This window comes from Pelobates fuscus, chromosome 8 (genome assembly GCF_036172605.1).
Source record: "Pelobates fuscus isolate aPelFus1 chromosome 8, aPelFus1.pri, whole genome shotgun sequence".
NCBI lineage: Eukaryota > Metazoa > Chordata > Amphibia > Anura > Pelobatidae > Pelobates > Pelobates fuscus.
The window spans coordinates 163,311,450-163,326,535 of NC_086324.1; the positions used below are offsets into that span (position 1 = coordinate 163,311,450).

The window sequence follows — 15,086 nt, forward strand, 5'->3', positions numbered from 1 at the left end:
TATGATTACCCTACATGACCTATAAATATCGATGGACTGGGAACCTGGAAATCTCCCCTTCTTAGAGTGTCATGGAAGGGTCCAAGGCTGGAAGATTAAGAGACTAGGTAGAATGGCCACATAAACTTGAAAAGGCTTGTTAAATAGACTGAAACTGAATGGAACGTTGCTATAAAAACTCTGTTACAAACTTGGTTAATTGTGTGAGTTGAGATGTCCAGGGCCTGGCTTTAAAAACACAGAGTATGCCACTTATGGAAGCAGACAAGGTCCCACCTGGTCAGATAGTTCTTGAAATGGATCAAAAGTGTATTAGAAAATCAGCCATGATAGGCAAATTATTGAAAAATAAGCAGGTTTAGCTGGGAGACCTGTAGAGGGGTCTTCGTAGAGGCAAGGAGTACATTTGTCACATTGTTTTCTATACTACAATAGTGTTCTAATATGTGATATGTACTTTTTCGGACAGTCCAACTCAAGGGATCGTGAACAAAGCTTTTGGGATCAACACAGATTCTTTGTATCACGAGTTGGCCACAGCTGGGTCAGCGGTAATCGGTGATGTTGACGAAGGGGCAGATCTTCTTGGTAAGCACTGTGTTTTGTTTTTTTATAATTCGTTATTTTGGTAGTGCAGGTTGTAGGTTACAGGTTATGCATGGTATAACGAGGAAATTCGATCAGGAGGTGAGACCGTATCATACATTCCATTTTCATATAAGAAGAACATTAACATACCGCACCATTTTTATTTTAAAAGGTCACGCCCGTCTATGCTATTGGTAGGCCATATGGTGTGGTTATCTGTGTTCTCTCTATCACGGGGTTTAAGCACACCATAATTAATAAGTGTACTACACCCTCTACGTCCATCTGAGTTTGCTTAGGCATGGTTATATTTGAGGGTTAGGAGGTTGTTGTCGTTCCTCTGGCTGTGGTCTCCTATGTGTGTTATGTCTAGCTAGCTTAAGTGGTGAGGGTAAATCCATGCCACTTTCTATGGGGTGAGTAGAGGGTATGTAGTCTAGCTATGTAATTTCTAGATAAAGTTGAGTGTAGACCCCTAAACACAGTGGGGGGTGGTCGAGTCCTGTCCGCAGTACGTAGGACTGAATATTAAGAAGTGCCGAACTGCTCTCGTAAATGTAGTGAGGCGTAGTAAGTGGGCCCTTGGCTACTTAAGGACGTCAAAGTGGTTAACGAAAACAACAAAGCAAAGCATATGAACAACACATAATAAACATCATGAATATAACTGTGGCTGACATATATGTATTAGATAAGATGTTATTAGGAATGGCAATTGAGCCCGGAGGCTCTATCAGTGAGCACTGTGGTTTTTAAATGAAAAATGTGATGCATTGAGCGATTAATAAAAAGGCATAATGAATGGAACAGATATGACAAATGTTTAAAATGCTTTGGATTTGAATACACTTCAGCCCAGCTCCATCATTTTGTTGTGGGCAAATGTATGGATGGAGCAAATGAGGCACATGTCCCAGGCCAGATGGTGTTGAGTGCAAGATAGTAATTCTTTGTGGGTTGGTCATAGTTTTTGCACAAATAAAGAAAATATCCACAGAATTCATGTAATGTTTAACCCCATACTTTGTTGTAGTTTGCCGACAAGTCATAGCTCCAAACATCAATGGACAATAAAAATAGCTTATCTGAAACCACAGAATCAATGTAGCCGAAATTCTCAATAAAAAAATCCTCACACCCAGTGTGGTTTTGCACCACATATGGTGTTGAGTCATATTGCTCATGAGTAAGCACCCTGTGTGGTGCGAAACGCGTTAACCTTATCATCTAAATTGCAGTCGTGAGTTGCCCCTGATGGCTGTATCACCATTATCTGCATTCGGTTTTATTGTTTTATTTTGTATTTTAGGCTTTTTGGATATAAAACAATAAATATTTATTGGCTGCATTGATTCAGTGGTTTCAGCTGAGCAATGTTTTTTTTTGGGGGGGTGCCATCAATTTTACCTGGCCAGCTGTTGTCCTTCTGCACTGTTCTCATTTTGCATGTCCTGGATTGTGATTTGGAGCTTTTTTTCCAATATGATCACGCAAAATGTGCAATACAAGTGTCATTTCCCTACACAGTGTAGTAAAAAATGTGGAAACAATACAATCTCACATATAACCTAGTAAGCCTTGACAATTTTGCATATTTTGCAATGTACCAACAAAATAATTTAGAAATGTTTAATCTTAACTGTTTGAATAATGTTTGCTTAATTGGTCTGATCAATCTCCTCATGAATGCAAATAAAATCCAGCAACCGGCAGCCATTTTGTTTATCTAGCAGGCCACAACTCAGCTTTCTGAAATTATATTGCCACACATAAAAATGTCTCTCATTGTGATAGTATTGTTTGGTAAAATGCAATTTAAATATATGAATCAATGTAATTTCAGTTATTTTCTTCATTCTAAATAATATTATAAGCATAAACACGCCCATAGTAATATCTAATGTAAAATCAAAATGGATGCTTCTATCTTGATTTTAATTTACAGACTACATAGATATTTATAGTTAACTATGCTGTTAATCATGTTTCTTTGAATGTGTCACCGGGTCTCGGCTACAATCTAGGCCTGGGATATTCAACCTTCGGCACTCCAGATGTTGTGGACTACATCCCCCATAATGGTCTAACACCCACAATGCTGGCAAAGCATCATGGGAGGTGTAGTCCAAAACATCTGCAGTGCCGAAGGTTGCCTATGCCTGATAGGCTCTACTACATTAATGGTAATAATTGGTATTCAATTTGTTGTGTGTTATGTCTGCCATGATTCTCAACCTGCAATATGGTTGACTGAGGGTCATGACAAACATAACACAGTTCTGACTATGACTGTAATTGTCTTCATTTCCTCATGATACGAGTTGTCATAACAAAGCATTATGGGTTTTAAATATGTCTTCCAACAGTGAGTCAGTATTATCAGTAGACCAAGATTTCAATGGTAGAGTGTCAAACATTTTTCTTTTGGGCTAGCGAAATGTAAAATCACACAAGATTTGTACACATATTATGCCATCATTACACCATTTTTTTGTGTGAAATAGTAATTTTTTTTGCAAAAACAAAAATCTCAAAAACGCCCCTATCTATTTCACGTCAGCAGCATGAAAAGAATCCATTTTATAGCTTTCTGCTACTCTATCTCCACCGCTCAATGGAGATGCCGTGCTTGGTGGCGCCACTTGTATTATGTGTGGTAGCACTGACCATGTGACCTGACAGTGCTTTGCGGCCGTTCGACCATGTTTGATTCTGCGCTGCAGCTTGGAAAAGGTTGATATTATAATAAGACCATGGGATGTAAATATGCATATCAAGTGGCATTGCCCAAATGATATTCAAGGGAGTTTGTTAAAAAATGATGGACCTCTACATGTACACTAAATCCACAGGATGCCAGTCTGTCATTGGCTAAGCCCAGACATATTTTTTATCAGGCACTTCAAGGCAGCTTGTTGTTCTTTTTGATTTAATTTTAATAACAAACAATGACTGCATATCTCAGGTTTACACCCTTCACTGAAATGAGCAAAACTTTGTTTATATTGGTCAATTTCCTATTTGATTTTTAATGGCTCGTGGATTTTAACCATCACTTGTCAAAATGTACAATACCGACCAAGCAGGGTCGCTGCTAGGCAGTTTCATAGTACTTACATAACAAATGCTTAATTTAAGGGGTGCCCAAACATTACTCTCCAGCAGTTATTGAGCTAATATTCCCATAAATCAGCTTCTTTCGTTTACCAGCATTATGGGTATTGTAGTAGCACTACCGCTGGAGAGACAGGTTTGGGCATCTCTACTCTTTTGTATTAGAATAGTTCTATAATTTATTTTATGTTTCAATCCACTGACTGACCCACTCTTTCCCTCTGTTCTCCCTCTCTCCTTACACTACCCTCATGTCACCCTCTTCATCGACGGACGGGCCTTGTAGGAGAATTTTCAGGTGTGTATTTCTACTGTCTTTCCATTGGACCATTCCTAATTTAGTCCTCCCCCTCTCCTATTCTTCTGCCTGATTCCCAAGCGAATGGCATTCTTCCCTCCTTCCGTCTGGTCTACAGCTGGTGCGTTTCAACTTTTTTTATCTTTTTGCTCACTCTATTTTGATGGGATCTGTTTAATCAACTGTGCTAGTGCTGACGCGTTTCACTCCAGTTTGTTTTGTATTGGCTGTGAAACTCATACTAGGAGACTACATTTCATACACTGTTGGCCAGTTTAATGGTTTGCGGGAAGATTATTATAGCAGCCAGTTGGTGTACTCATTTGTAATGTATTATGGCCATTTATCTTTAAAACCTTAATTTAAAAAAAAAAAAAGAGTGCACATTTTTCTAGTGGTGTATGTAAAAATATATACAATATATATAGGTAAATATTTAAAATTAATGTGCTAAGCAATCTAGATCTGACATTTGATGGGACTAACATTCTATATTATATTGTAAAACACGTAGGACTAGTAAAGCTTTATTTTTCTTTAGGATTACAATTATATCTGATCATTTTTTTTTATTCTCTTCTTTTGACATATTGTTTTAAATGTAAGAACCCTATAAATGTATAGTCTTCACTTTCTGGTAGTACTGATTGAATGTCCACTGACTTCCCCTGCTGTTTAACTGGAAAGCTGATGTCAACCAGCAGTCAAGTTAACTTACTTGTGACAAATCTGAGTAGGATTTAAGCACTGAAAGTTAATAAGCCTTCCGAGTGAACACATAGTCAAATAGTTTTTATTAATTAATTTGTAATATAAAAAAAAACCCTTCAAAATAATAACGTGACTGATCAACTTGAAAAAAAACATTAAACCTGTTTCTGTTATTAGACTAGAGTAGGTGGACTCCCATAAGGACTCACACAGTGTGTTCAGCCTGTTGGGTTGGCCAGTGGTGGAACATGCGTAATAGAATTCTAGACGTACGTGCACTTCAAGGGTTCCGCTGCATGGACATAATGGCTGGTATCCAACTTATCCTAACAGCTGCTCTTTTTTCCTTTTCCTCTCTACTGCTTCCCTCTCTCTCCTTGTGTGGGCTGCTCTGGCAGTGCGGGATGATTTCTTTGGTAAGGCCCATGCCTGTGTATCTGTATTTCAAGCTTTCTATATGTTGCTGCATATTCTGCTTGTAAGAGAGGCTATTCAATCTAATTTTCATTGCTGCTGAGTGGGGACGTTTTATCCCTTTTTATATACGAGATGTGAAAAACCACAGAGATTTCAGGATATTGATTTAGGTAGTGAAGTGGGTGTTTGATTTTTGGCTTCTAGCTTGTTTTTCTATAAAATTCCATAGTTCAAAAATTGAGAAGTATTATGGTCTGTTTTTTGACGTCAGTGGTGCAGCAAAATAACATTACGTCCCAACTAAAACGTAATTTGAAGGATCAACTCACCCATCTCAACTTGGCATCTCTGAGAGCTGTATGCACAAGAAAACAATACACCTGAAGCAATAAGTTGAGCCCATTCTCAATAAAAACAAACAAACCGCATTAACTAGAATCAAATATAGACCCCAAGTATAAATGTCAACATCCGTCACACATCTCGAAGCCAATAAAAAGCCACTTCACAAAACAAGATGGCCTCATATTGGTCTCTTGAAATCTCTCCAGTAATGGCAGCCACTGAAACACTAATTTCTGGAACCGTTTTTTGCCACTCGTGTTAACACACTGTGTGGCAGCAAGTCTGTGCTGCTGACGTTTTCTTAATTGTGACTCTGAGTTTTCGTTAATGTGGCAACAATGAATCAATAGCAAAAAAAAAATATTGACTCTTTAAATGATATTAAACCATCCAAAATGTTGCCTCATAATAACATCTTTTATCTCTCTGGGTTTTGTTTTGCTATTATTGGGGTGTTATGGCATTATACTGAATTGTCACCCCCATACCATAGTCACACAATTTGTTCTACCTTAGGGGTGTGTAGGCTAATCGATTGCTACTGATATACTGGCTCTAGTCTCCGTTGCAACCTTTCAAAATGAAACAACTAATATTTACTACACCTTTACCGTTTTAGGAATGGGAAAAGAGGTGGGCAATCTACTGTTGGAGAACTCCCAGTTACTGGAGACCAAGTAAGGGACTATTCAATATACCACTGTATTTTAAATTAAGTTTACTTAGATGTGTGTTTTTAATAAGGAAGTTATTAATGGCATTTCGAATTTGCTTTGATATATTTTTGATGGACTGTTAGATGCTATCCATCCAGTAGGCGATAATATTCTTTTCCATTAGAAGCCCACAAGGTTCGGTTTTCGGAACACCAAATGGAACTATATACTTTTTGCTATTATTTATGTCCATGGTGATTAATATGGCACTATAGCCTAGACTCTGTTGACTGAATACTGAATGTTAGTCATCACTGAATAATGTATATGATATATTCCTCTCAAATGTTATTGTATTTCACTTTTGATAGGAATGCTTTGAATGTGGTTAAGAATGATTTAATAGCAAAGGTGGACCAGCTCAATGGGGAGCATGATGTACTAAAGGGGGAGCTGGAAGCGACAAAACAGGCCAAGTTGAAAATTGAGACCCGCGTTAAAGAGCTGGAGGAAGAACTTAAACGGTATGGACCTCATGCAGTCTGTAAAGTCATCACGTTTTGGTGGTTCGTGTATTGAAGTTTTTATGTAGAACAAGGCTTACAGCGGCTGCTTTGTAAAACCATTACCTTATTTCCCTTTCTCTGATGTTATTCTGTTACTGTATTCTTATAAAACTGTATAAAACATACCCAGTTGGAGAAGCTTTGTGCTTCCTGTAAACAAACAGTTCCTCATGATGTCATTTAGTTTAGGTGTGTTTTTGATAACCTTTCTTCTTTTAAAGGGTAAAATCAGAAGCTATTGTGGCCCTACAAGAACCCAAAGAGGAGGTAGAAGAGGTGAGTATAATTTCCCTCGCAATTCTACTATGGACTTCCGTACATACTTCCCCTTCCAGTTTACATTTTTTGTTCAATTTTGAATGGGTATGGCGATGGTAAATTGCAATAGAATGAACATAGACATGTGTCTGTTGATTAAAGGACCACTCTAGTGCCAGGAAAACATACTCGTTTTCCTGGCACTAGAGTGCCCTGAGGGTGCCCCCACCCTCTGGGTCCCCCTCCCGCCCGGCTCTGGAAAGGGGAAAAGGGGTAAAACTTACCTTTTTCCAGCGCTGGGCGGGGAGATCTCTACAAGAGCTGCGCGCGCATTCAGCCGGTTGCATAGGAAAGCATTATGAATGCTTTCCTATGGACGCTTGCGTGCTCTCACTGTGATTTTCACAGTGAGAATCACGCAAGCGCCTTTAGCGGCTGTCAATGAGACAGCCACTAGAGGATTTGGGGGAAGGCTTAACCCATTAATAAACATAGCAGTTTCTCTGAAACTGCTATGTTTATAAAAAAATGGGTTAACCCTAGCTGGACCTGGCACCCAGACCACCTCATTAAGCTGAAGTGGTCTGGGTGCCTAGAGTGGTCCTTTAAACACACTGACAGCTGAGTGATATGTGCATGTTGGGTGCCAATATTGTAGAATGTAGTGTACATTAGTTTTATTATCCGAGAGCTTCACAAATTATCCTAAGGATGTATGTTGTACATACTATAAATTTATTCTGGGGTTTAGTGAAGAACTGGAATGTCTTGGCCAATTCTAGTGATGTATGGTTATAATACATGGTTAATGGTTTGTGCGTTGCCCCGTTGTTTGAGCACTGAGTATTTGTGTAGCTTCACTTTGATAGTCCCAGCCCGTACACCACTCTTTATTCATCCAAATACCACCCAATTTTCATTGAGTAGAGGAAGTCTCCTTTTCTTCAGCCCTTAAATGTACTTAGATCTTATAAATGGCGTATACTTGATCCTGCTTCCTGGCATAGGATAAAAGGTGTGTCATGGTGTATGGTGGAACCACAAATATGGGAATATGGGAGCATGGACAAAGAGGATTCCTGAGAAGATTCTAATTCTGTTTAATAGAATATTTTTTCTTTTTACTCTTTCACTCTCCCCGATCAAAGAGCTCCTCACCTCTGCAGGATAACATCCCCATAGCGCAGCGTAGAAGGTTCACCCGAGTGGAGATGGCTCGTGTTCTGATGGAAAGAAACCAGTATAAGGAAAGACTCATGGAGCTACAGGAGGCTGTTCGATGGACGGAAATGATCAGGTGAAAACAAATGTGTCACTTTGTCCTTTCTCTGACCCATGATCCAGGAATGATAAGGATTCATTAAATTGACACTCAAAGCACACGCAAATGTTATACATAGTGTAGCTTGTGGTAAAGAATTAAGTGTAGTGTTCTGGAATGGTTACGGTGCTTAGTGTTTCTTTAAACGTATGTGGTTCATGTTATCCCAAAAGAGTGAAAAAGAAGATTGTTGTAAAATATGTTTATTTTATTGGTGTGTTTTATTGGTGTGTCTGAACTGAATGCGTTAGTCTACTCCATCTTAAATCTATCGCTGTATACGAGGTATACAATTCATTTCATAAAGCAATAGGTTATGACCGGTTTTAACATGATATCCCATCAGTAAACTATGTTTATCGATGATAATATGTGTCCAATTCGATCTGTAAGAAAATCCATTAAATTACCGATATATTTATTTATTGGTTTCCAACTATCTTTTTTATTGCAGAGCCTCCCGGGAACACCCGTCTGTCCAAGAGAAGAAGAAGTCAACCATTTGGCAATTGTTAGTGTTCTGAGTTTTCTGTTTATTTTTTTTTTTTTTTTTTAATTCCATTCACTTTTCTTTTCTTAATGATATGGCATTCCTGACAGTGCTGGCACTGCCCTGGCATGACTTATACATTTATTTAATCCATTCAGTGCAGGATGAGTGCATGGATGCATAGCACCATCAAAGGCGCTCGTACAGCATTGCTCTGCTGATGCTTGACCTGCTCACATTTACGGGAAAAGGATGGTCTAAAGAAATGTCACTTCATACGCTGCACAGCTCCACTTTAACACACTGTGAATTCATTTTACAGGTCATCTTCTGACACAGAATAAAAGTCTAGAGAACTCATATACATTTTGTCTCTGTTTTGCAGTTTCAGCAGACTGTTCAGTTCCTCATCCAGCCCACCTCCTGCTAAGAGGTCTTACCCCTCGGTCAACATCCACTACAAGTCTCCCACTCCTGCAGGATTCAGCCAGCGCCGCAGTCACACAATGTGCCAGATCTCCTCTGGGGGCCGCACCATCGAGTTCTTCCCTGACGAGTAAGTTCTAAACGTAGTCATGTGTTTCATAATGTACCGCTACTAACCATTAACTACCGTACTTACATCATTGGGTATTAGGTGGCATGGTACATGGAGACCTTTAACGTTTTATGGATAAGATATACATTTTTGGGTACGCCACAAAGAAAGGAAAAAATATCAGCAAGCATTAACAGAACATCTCATTTAATTATTACGTTAAAGCTTCCATTCTAGTCTCCATTAAGGAAGCCAATGGTTGTAATGAGCTCAAAACATGGTTTTGTTCCGTAAATAGTAAGTTTAGGGAATTGACAAGTGTTGGAAAATTTAGACGAAAGTATCTGAGCAGGAAACTAATTTTCCAACTTGGCTAGATTGAATCAGTTTTTCCAATTTGACTATTTTGGTCTAAAGTTGAAATTTGTTGTCAATTCTCTAAAGCTCTCTGTTTAGTGAATGAATATCATTCTGTGTAAAATAAGTTTTTGATGTTCCTTCTAATGATGACAAAAGTGACATTATGTTTATTAAAGAAAACACCTTCACATATGTCTGAGCATTTCTAAAGGCTGATTGGACGATGCTTTGATTTTTATTTCCTCTTGCACTCGGTCCCCTCCGCTTGCCGGCTTACTTACCGCCACTAATCCTTGCTGCTTAGCTTTTGGCTCTCTCCCTTGACGCTCTGCACCCTCTCTCTCTTTTCTTCTCTCCACATAGATTGAGAAGTAACACTGTGGCTTCTCTCCTCAGTGACTGCACGTCTACTGCTCGACGGGAACAAAAACGTGAGCAGTACCGCCAAGTGCGGGAGCATGTGCGCAATGATGATGGGCGCCTCCAAGCCTGTGGCTGGAGCCTCCCTGCTAAATACAAGCAGGTTAGTGATAAAGTCCTACGTGGGTTTTGTTGCCCACGTTTCTTCTTCAAAGTGTTATTTTTCAAGAAAGTAAAAAACAGGCGTCAGGCATTGTTAATGCCAACAGCGTTTGGATGTTTGCGGCAAAAAAAATACAAACAGGTTTCCGTGGTCAGCACTTCCTTTTAATGGCTGCACACCACTTATGTCCACGTTCACGAATAGTGACCACCACTTAGTTGGACATCTGTGGGGATAAAGGCACATTTTTTAATTCATTGTCATGGACAATAGTGCTGCCTATGCCCACAGATGTATTAATAGATGTATTCTTTAAACTGAAAATTGTGGAGAACGGACAAGAGAATTGCAGATTTTAGACCAATACAGCCAAAGTGGTAAAAAAGTGTTTCCATTTCACAAATTTGGACCTAAAACCTGCAATTCTTTGTCAGCTCTCCATCACTCCTCATTTAATGAATAAACCCTAAATAGTTAATTAATCATTGTATTATATAACAATTTCATGAGCACTGGTATAGCCACACGGATCACCCAGCAGTATTCAAGGTTAGCAATTGCTTTAAATTAATTTTCTGAAAGGGTTGTCCCGGGGTAGGCTTTTCTAGATGTTATGGATCACATCTACCATGATGCTTTGCCAATATTATTTTTGGAGATATAGACCACAACATCTGGAGTGATGAAGGTTGGCTACCCCTGGTGTATTTTTTCTAATATCTCAGTTTCCTCTACATGTGTTACATTAGCCATTATACAGGTTGACCACGAACCCCATTCTGCACTTTATCCTAAACCTGATCATTCTGATGGCCTCAGAGAGAATGATGAGTTTTCCAGTTACAATCCTTTCCCAACATGGTTCTACAAGCAGGAATACCAGTCCATTGGACATTTTTGTGACTATTTCACAGAGAAGACTTTACCAACCTCATACCAGTAAATTTTCAATTTCCTTAACTATGGCAGCTAAGTCCAAATGGAGGTCAAGAGGACAACCGTATGAAGAATGTGCCCGTCCCGGTATATTGCAGGCCCCTGGTAGAGAAGGATCCCACCATGAAGGTAATAGTACAACAAACAATATTTGGCTGAAAATTTGGCGTTTTTATATTGTATGTTTAAAATAACTTAAGTCCATGAGAAAACGTAAAATGTCTAGTCTATGCAACCCCCCATGATCTCAGACTTTAATGGCCATCCAAACCTGAGCAGATAATGAGGAAGTGAACTTACTAAGATAGCGGCAGCAATAGGGGATGCGGTTAGTGTACTGGGTGAACTTGGATTTTGGTCAAACAATTTGAAAAGTGGTAGTGCTTACTGTGATCTTTCTCCCAGCTGTGGTGTGCTGCTGGAGTAGACTTGGCAGGCTGGAAGCCATCTGAGGAAGAATGCTTGAACGGAACCAAACCAATATCAGGACGCGATCCTTTGACTTGTGATCGAGAAGTGGAAGGAGAAAGCAAGAGCACGCACACATCCCCAGAGAAGAAAAAGGTGGATGGAAAGTGTTATTTTAATTGGCAATGAGACCCATAAACGCATGCCTATTCTAGATATGAGTATTGGAAGGAGAATACTGATGATTTTCTAAGGTACAAAGGAATGGTGAAAAGGCAGATCTAAATGGGAAGGCAAGTTTTGCAACCACGGTTCCCAAGACTTGTAGACAATGGCATGAGTGTATGGAAGGTTCTATTACGTACATTTTTATTGAATCAGGATCTATGATTCAAAGGTGAAACTAAAGCTCAGGCAGTGTGGGTTATAGGAGGTGTGGGTTATAGGTAGTGTGTGTTATAGGAGGTGTGGAGAGCTGGAGCAGGTAGTGTGGGTTATAGGAGGTGTGAGGAGCTGGAGCAGGTAGTGTGTGTTATAGGAGGTGTGGGGAGCTGAAGCAGGTAGTGTGGGTTATAGGAGGAGTGGGTTATAGGTAGTGTGTGTTATAGGAGGTGTGGAGAGCTGGAGCAGGTAGTGTGGGTTATAGGAGGTGTGAGGAGCTGGAGCAGGTAGTGTGTGTTATAGAAGGTGTGGGGAGCTGCTCAGGTAGTGTGTGTTATAGGAGGTGTGGGGAGCTGGAGCAGGTAGTGTGGGTTATAGGAGGTGTGAAGAGCTGGAGCAGGTAGTGTGTGTTATAGAAGGTGTGGGTAGCTGAAGCAGGTAGTGTGGGTTATAGGAGGTGTGGGGAGCTGGAGCAGGTAGTGTGGGTTATAGGAAGTGTGGGGAGCTGGAGTAGGTAGTGTGGGTTATAGGAGGTGTGGGGAGCTGCTCAGGTAGTGTGTGTTATAGGAGGTGTGGGGGGCTGGAGCAGGTAGTGTGGGTTATAGGAGGTGTGGGGAGCTGGAGCAGGTAGTGTGGGTTATAGGAGGTGTTGGGTGCTGCTCAGGTAGTGTGGGTTATAGGAGGTTTGGGGAGCTGGAGCAGGTAGTGTGGGTTATAGGAGGAGTGGGGAGCTGGAGCAGGTAGTGTGGGTTATAGGAGGTGTGGGGAGCTGGAGTAGGTAGTGTGGGTTATAGGAGGTGTGGGGAGCTGGAGCAGGTAGTGTGGGTTATAGGAGGTGTGGGGAGCTAAAGCAGGTAGTGTGGGTTATAGGAGGTGTGGGGAGCTGGAGCAGGTAGTGTGGGTTATAGGAGGTGTGGGGAGCTGGAGCAGGTAGTGTGGGTTATAGGAGGTGTGGGGAGCTAAAGCAGGTAGTGTGGGTTATAGGGGGTGTGGGAAGCTGGAGCAGGTAGTGTGGGCTATAGGAGGTGTGGGGAGCTGGAGTAGATAGTGTGGGTTATAGGAGTTGTGGGGAGCTGGAGCAGGTAGTGTGGGTTATATGACGTGTGTGGAGCTGGAGTAGGTAGTGTGGGTTATAGGAGTTGTGGGAGCTGGAGCAGGTAGTGTGGGTTACAGAAGGTGTGGGGAGCTGAAGCAGGTAGTGTGGGTTATAGGATGTGTGGGGAGCTGGAACAGGTAGTGTGGGTTATAGGAGGTGTGGGAAGCTGGAGCAGGTAGTGTGGGTTATAGGAGGTGTGGGGAGCTGGAGTGAGCATGCTGTTCAGGTAGTGTGTGTTATAGGAGTTGTGGGAGCTGGAGCAGGTAGTGTGGGTTACAGAAGGTGTGGGGAGCTGAAGCAGGTAGTGTGGGTTATAGGAGGTGTGGGGAGCTGGAGCAGGTAGTGTGGGTTATATGAGGTGTGGGGAGCTGGAGTAGGTAGTGTGGGTTAAAGGAGGTGTGGGGAGCTGCTCAGGTAGTGTGTGTTATAGGAGGTGTGGGGGGCTGGAGCAGGTAGTGTGGGTTATAGGAGGTGTTGGGTGCTGCTCAGGTAGTGTGGGTTATAGGAGGTTTGGGGAGCTGGAGCAGGTAGTGTGGGTTATAGGAGGTGTGGGGAGCTGGAGTAGGTAGTGTGGGTTATAGGAGGTGTGGGGAGCTGGAGCAGGTAGTGTGGGTTATAGGAGGTGTGGGGAGCTGGAGCAGGTAGTGTGGGTTATAGGAGGTGTGGGGAGCTAAAGCAGGTAGTGTGGGTTATAGGGGGTGTGGGAAGCTGGAGCAGGTAGTGTGGGCTATAGGAGGTGTGGGGAGCTGGAGCAGGTAGTGTGGGTTATAGGAGGTGTGGGGAGCTGGAGCAGGTAGTGTGGGTTATAGGAGGTGTGGGGAGCTGGAGCAGGTAGTGTGGGTTATAGGTAGTGTGGGTTATAGGAGGTGTGGGGAGCTGGAGCAGGTAGTGTGGGTTATAGGAGGTGTGGGGAGCTGGAGCAGGTAGTGTGGGTTATAGGAGGTGTGGGGAGCTGGAGCAGGGAGTGTGGGTTATAGGTAGTGTGGGTTATAGGAGATGTGGGGAGCTGGAGCAGGTAGTGTGGGTTATAGGAGGTGTGGGGAGCTGGAGCAGGTAGTGTGGGTTATAGGAGGTGTGGGGAGCTGGAGCAGGTAGTGTGGGTTATAGGAGGTGTGGGGAGCTGGAGCAGGGAGTGTGGGTTATAGGTAGTGTGGGTTATAGGAGATGTGGGGAGCTGGAGCAGGTAGTGTGGGTTATAGGAGGTGTGGGGAGCTGGAGCAGGTAGTGTGGGTTATAGGAGGTGTGGGGAGCTAAAGCAGGTAGTGTGGGTTATAGGGGGTGTGGGAAGCTGGAGCAGGTAGTGTGGGCTATAGGAGGTGTGGGGAGCTGGAGTAGGTAGTGTGGGTTATAGGAGTTGTGGGGAGCTGGAGCAGGTAGTGTGGGTTATATGACGTGCGTGGAGCTGGAGTAGGTAGTGTGGGTTATAGGAGTTGTGGGAGCTGGAGCAGGTAGTGTGGGTTACAGAAGGTGTGGGGAGCTGAAGCAGGTAGTGTGGGTTATAGGAGGTGTGGGGAGCTGGAGCAGGTAGTGTGGGTTATAGGAGGTGTGGGGAGCTGGAGTAGGTAGTGTGGGTTAAAGGAGGTGTGGGGAGCTGCTCAGGTAGTGTGTGTTATAGGAGGTGTGGGGGGCTGGAGCAGGTAGTGTGGGTTATAGGAGGTGTTGGGTGCTGCTCAGGTAGTGTGGGTTATAGGAGGTTTGGGGAGCTGGAGCAGGTAGTGTGGGTTATAGGAGGTGTGGGGAGCTGGAGTAGGTAGTGTGGGTTATAGGAGGTGTGGGGAGCTGGAGCAGGTAGTGTGGGTTATAGGAGGTGTGGGGAGCTAAAGCAGGTAGTGTGGGTTATAGGGGGTGTGGGAAGCTGGAGCAGGTAGTGTGGGCTATAGGAGGTGTGGGGAGCTGGAGTAGGTAGTGTGGGTTATAGGAGTTGTGGGGAGCTGGAGCAGGTAGTGTGGGTTATATGACGTGCGTGGAGCTGGAGTAGGTAGTGTGGGTTATAGGAGGTGTGGGGAGCTGGAGTAGGTAGTGTGGGTTATAGGAGGTGTGGGGAGCTGGAACAGGTAGTGTGTGTTATAGGAGTTGTGGG

The 15,086-nt window shown here is 42.5% G+C and overlaps 1 protein-coding gene across 1 annotated transcript in view; it reads left to right on the forward strand.

Moving 5' to 3' along the window:
* Positions 1-15,086, forward strand: part of MAPK8IP3 (mitogen-activated protein kinase 8 interacting protein 3) — a 78,228-nt gene that overhangs the window by 32,588 nt on the left and 30,554 nt on the right. Inside the window, exons 9-19 of the mRNA XM_063430612.1 lie at positions 470-588; positions 5,110-5,127; positions 6,093-6,150; positions 6,501-6,653; positions 6,917-6,971; positions 8,102-8,250; positions 8,729-8,785; positions 9,150-9,320; positions 10,059-10,185; positions 11,155-11,250; positions 11,527-11,685. Of these exons, the coding sequence (XP_063286682.1) occupies positions 470-588; positions 5,110-5,127; positions 6,093-6,150; positions 6,501-6,653; positions 6,917-6,971; positions 8,102-8,250; positions 8,729-8,785; positions 9,150-9,320; positions 10,059-10,185; positions 11,155-11,250; positions 11,527-11,685 (1,162 nt within the window). The remainder of the gene's footprint in view (positions 1-469; positions 589-5,109; positions 5,128-6,092; positions 6,151-6,500; positions 6,654-6,916; positions 6,972-8,101; positions 8,251-8,728; positions 8,786-9,149; positions 9,321-10,058; positions 10,186-11,154; positions 11,251-11,526; positions 11,686-15,086) is intronic.